The sequence below is a fragment of the Octopus sinensis genome, linkage group LG24 (assembly GCF_006345805.1).
Source record: "Octopus sinensis linkage group LG24, ASM634580v1, whole genome shotgun sequence".
Taxonomy (NCBI): domain Eukaryota; kingdom Metazoa; phylum Mollusca; class Cephalopoda; order Octopoda; family Octopodidae; genus Octopus; species Octopus sinensis.
In genome coordinates, this window is record NC_043020.1 from 15,514,381 (window position 1) to 15,519,527 (window position 5,147).

At 39.0% G+C, this 5,147-nt stretch overlaps 1 protein-coding gene across 1 annotated transcript in view; it reads right to left on the reverse strand.

Annotated features, from left to right (window-relative positions):
• Positions 1-1,839: 1,839 nt before the first annotated feature.
• Positions 1,840-5,147, reverse strand: part of LOC115223849 (oxygen-dependent coproporphyrinogen-III oxidase) — a 484,483-nt gene continuing 481,175 nt past the window's right edge. Inside the window, exons 15-16 of the mRNA XM_036513000.1 lie at positions 4,576-4,705; positions 1,840-2,002 (exon numbers count right to left, since the gene is read on the reverse strand). Coding sequence (XP_036368893.1) covers positions 1,916-2,002; positions 4,576-4,705 — 217 coding nt within the window. The 3' untranslated portion in view covers positions 1,840-1,915. The remainder of the gene's footprint in view (positions 2,003-4,575; positions 4,706-5,147) is intronic.

A 5,147-nucleotide genomic window follows, 5' to 3' on the forward strand; every position in this document is an offset into this window, starting at 1 on the left:
CGTTCTCCGAAAGCTATAGTCCTTCTTAGACATATATTTATCTTATTCAAAAAGTAATATTGGTTTCACATTTTGGTTCAAGGCCAGTAATTCCGGGGAGGAAATAAATCGAGGATCTTTTCGGTTTGAACGGCAGTTTTTTCTAGCGGTGCCATATGAAATTGTCACCCGTAACTATGACCCTACTATCGATCTATTGCATTTCAATCTGTTTTAGGGTTAGGGTTAGGGGTGGGGGGAAGGGTATCTTTTTTTCTTCAGAAATGTAAATAAACCCAATCTGTTTCTTAAACGAGGGACATATTCATACGGCACAGAATGTTTTTTTTTTTTACCTCAATAGACGTCAGTGATTGGTTGAAATTGCAGAAATTGAAGAAGAAAAACAACAGATATCTTACAAACTATAGAATTTTCTCAATAAAGCCAAGAGAAAAAGATGCTTTATAAACACATTCTACCAGTATACGAAGTTTAAAATCTTTTACTTACCTAGAAATTATGTTAAAAACTGCCGTTCAAACCGAAAAGATCCATAAATCGATTACATCGACATCACTGCTCGACTGATACTCATTTTATCGACCTCGAAAGAAGGAAAGGCAAAGTCGACCTCGACAGAAATTGAATTTGGAGCGTAAAGACCCCGCCCGGCTTGCTCACTGCCTAATTAAAGAATTAATATTCTTTTCTACTCAATGCACAAGGCCCGAAATTTGGTAGGAGGGGGCCAGTCGATTACCTAAATTATCAACCGCGAAAGGATGAAAGGCAAAGTCAACCTTGGTGGAATTTGAACTCAGAACGTAGCGGCAGACGAAATACCTATTTCTTTACTACCCACAAGGGGCTAAACACAGAGGGGACAAACAAGGACAGACAAACGGATTAAGTTGATTAGATCGATCCCAGTATGCAACTGGTACTTAATTTATCGACCCTGAAAGGATGAAAGGCAAAGTCAACTTTGGCGGAATTTGAACTCACAACGTAAGGGCAGACGAAATACGGCTACGCATTTCGCCTGGCATGCTAATGTTTCTGCCAGCTCGCCGCTTTTTCAAGAATTAATATTAATTATGGGCTGAAATCGATGACATAATCTAGTTATATTGTTATTCTTCTACTGTGCGATTGTGTAGGTAAATCTTTAACAAATATACGGTTGTTATATCAAGGTAGCAAGCTGACAAAATCGTTACTGCGTCAGGGTTAGGGTTAGCAGCATTTCTTCTGACTTTACTTTGAGTTCAAATACCGCTAGGATCGAATTTTGCCTTTCTTCCTTTCGGGGTTGATATAACAAGTATCAGTTCAGCACTGGGATCAATCTCATCGACTTACTCAAACTTCAAAATAATTGCCTAAGTCCTTGGAGGTGGGGCCCCAGCAGATTCATGATCCAACAAAGAGTGAAAGGCTAAATAAATAGCATACTTAAATTCATATATTTACATTATTATAATTGCAACAAAGGTGGCGAGCTGGCAGAAACATTAGCATGCCAGGCAAAATACGTAGCCGTATTTCGTCTGCTGTTACGTTCTGAGTTCAAATTCTGCCGAGGTCGACTTTGCCTTACATCCTTCCAGGATTGATTAAATTAAGTACCAGTTACGCACTGGGGTTGATATAATCGATATATCCAGGAGTCATGACTTGGATGTAGCCTTACCCCCTCAGAGTATCAAGAGTTAAGGGCTGAAAAACTTGAATGAAGAGCGGCTTCTCTGAAGACCTTCAGTTGTTTAGCTTCTGCTACAGTTTCTTATTACTACTGAAGAAATTTTTCAAGGTCAGATTTAAAAAAAATTTTGAAAAAAAAAAAAAAACACAGAATGGATTTTAATTTTCTTTTATTATATATAAATACATTCTATTGTAACGAGTATAAATTTAGGATATAAAGTGGAATTTAAGCCCAATTCTTGGGTTCTTTAAGAACAGAGGTGATTTCTTCTTCCTTTGAACCAGGTTCTGGATTATGACAATATAGCCATTTCTGAAACAGTGGAACAAGATAAGCAATATGTAAAAAAAACAGGCAAAAGAGCAAAAGTGTTAGAACGGGTACTGAATTCAAGTCTTCATATTTTGATATTAACCCAGTTCTTAGAATATTTCTGTTGATATATGCTGCCCTTCTTTAAGTTAATTAGAAAAATGATGAATAGTTTAGTAAGATAACTTTGTCATTAAGCTGATATTTGGGACATAAATTAACATGAAATTTTAATGAGAGATTTTAGTTTAGATCACTTTAACACAAAGAATTTATCTCAAAGAGCTCAGAGCAGTTTTGGGCAGTTTGGTATCAAAAAGGTTAATAAAAAAAATATGACAAAGAAGGAGCCTCAACTTGGTCACTCAATTTGCTAGAAATAGCAGCCAATTCTCTTTTACATCACTCCCAGCTGTATCAAAAAAGAGTCATCATCATCATCATCATCATCATTTAACGTCCATTTTCCATGCTAGCATGAGTTGGACGGTTCGACCGGGGTCTGGTAAGCCATGGAGGCTGCACCAGGCTCCAGTCTGATTTGGCAGTGTTTCTACAGCTGGATGCCCTTCCTAACGCCAACCACTCAGTGAGTGTAGTGGGTGTTTTTTACGTGCCACCGGCACGGGAGCCAGAGCAGGCTGGTAAACGGCCACGATCAGTTGGTCAATGTATAATATTCGTATGAGAGGTTCTCTCATGTCCATATGAGAGAACCTCTCATAAGGACTTTTGGTGCATATAAGCAGTTTTGTTTATATTGCTAGTGGGAGATAAGTCAACCACCATTTCTGTTACTGGGACAACCAGATTTCACACAATTTCAACCATAGTAACTACTGCAGTATTCTATGTTCTAACACAGCATTCACTTTTAAGTGGAAATAAAAATTACCCTTTGGGTATTAATACTGCTTCTGTCACTTCAATTATTTTTTAATTAGCCCACTGGCTAGTTGTGACACCAATGCCTGAAAGGGCACTGAGATTCTGTGTATATTTCACAGACATATGTACATTTAACATAATCCTCAGGCAGAATTAGCTGTATCTTTTCAATTACAGGTACACTCCACTTGGTGGGCTTCTAGTTCATTTCAGTCTTCCTAATTTCACTGGGAAGGTAGGGGTCAACCTGAGGTTGTAAAAATAGACATTTGCTTATGGTGCTGCACACTGGGACCGAACCCACAACTTCCCGGTTGTGAAGCGATCTTCATAACTATTGAATGTATGGTGTGGTATGGTGTGGTGTATTGTAGTATGTAAACTAAAAAAACCTGCAATGAGAAAATATGGAAGTACTCTCTCTTGTTCTCCCTCTTTCTCTCTCTCCCCCCAATTGAGATAACCCTGTCTCTCCTCTACAGTAAAGCACCTGTTTCTGTCTTTCTATGATATTTCAACCTCTCCTCCCCTGGCACAAAACCACCTCCTTCAATACTACTTCACTTCTCAGTTGAGAGATCTTGGTTTTGCAAGTTTGCTTGGTGATCTCACTGGTGCTGATGCCATGTAAAAAAAAAAGCAACTGGTACACTCTGTAAAGTGGTTGGCGTTAAGGGCATTCAGCTGTAAAACTAGACCATGCCAAAGCAGACGGTAGAGTTTGGTACAGTGCTCTGGCTCACCAGCTCCCGTCAAACCTATTTCTTTACGACCCATAAGGGGCTAAACATAGAGGGGACAAACAAGGACAAACAAACAGATTAAGTCGATTACATCGACCCCAGTGCATAACTGGTACTTAATTTATCAACCCCGAAAGGATGAAAGGCAAAGTCGACCTTGGCGGAATTTGAACTCACAACGTAACGACAGATGAAATACGGCTACGCATTTTGCCTGGCGTGCTAACGTTTCTGCCAGCTCCTGTCAAACCATCCAACCCATGCCAACATGGATGATAGATACTGACACATCAACCACTATGTCCTGTGACTGGCTGCTTTGCAAAGCTAAGCAATGAACCATTGGTGGTACATGTGGCAGTTAGCATATTAAATGTTGATGATGACGATGATGCTGATGTTGTTGCTGCTGCTGCTTGTTTGTTTGTTTGTTTATTGAGTGAAGCGGTCTTCGTCCCAGTGGGAGAAATCCAAAGCGTGGTCCTTTGCTATTTGTAAGACCCGCACAGGAGAAAGCAGGTCAACCCCCGACACCGAGAGCATCGACGGATGGATGAATGCGCATCCAGGCTCAGCAGTTGCATAGGAAGTCGGGGACAAGAAACAGGAAGAAAGAGTGAGAGAAAGTTGGAGCGAAAGAGTACAAAAGGGGTCGCCAGAGCCTCGTGGAGCTTTTAGGTGTTTTCGCTCAATAAACACACACAATGCCTGGTCTGGGAATTGAAACCGCGATCCTCCGACCGTGAGTCCGCTGCCCTAACCACTGAGCCATTGCGCCTCTACTGCTGCTGTTGCTTCTGATGATGATGTTGATGACAATGATGATGATGATGTTGCTGGTGGTGGTGATGATGAAGATGATGGTGGTGGTGGTGATGATGATGAGATTGATGATGATGATGACGATGACGATAATGATGATGATCTAAAGATGTAACTTACTGCATAGAGTGGCAAAGACATAAGGATACTTTCATAGCGAGCATTCGGTGTGTTCAGACCAAATTTGGTTCCTCGGTCATAAATCAAGTTGAATTCAACATAACGTCCTCTTCTTAACAACTGCCATTGTCTGAAATAATAATAATAATAATAATAATAATAATAATAATAATAATAATAATAATAATGAAGAGAAGGAAAATAAATACAAATTAACCAAAAATAAAGAAAATAAAAAAATAAAACAAAAAAACCCCCAGAAAAAATAGAATTTATTTTGGAATAATTCCAATATTGAACTCCTCACCTTTATTTTAGTAGATGTAGAGAGTTGCCACATCTCACTGGTGATGTCAGCTGTATGTCTTGGGACTAAAAAAACCAGTATTGCTTCTACTCTAAGCTATATTTAGAAGAATGGTTGGCAATTTTTGGACATTGTTTATGTGAATGTGGTACAACAGAATCCAAAGGCCTCAGGGTTCAGCAACGTGATGGGTGCTATAATCTGAATCTCAATATATATATATAATATATATATATATATATATATATATATATATATATATATA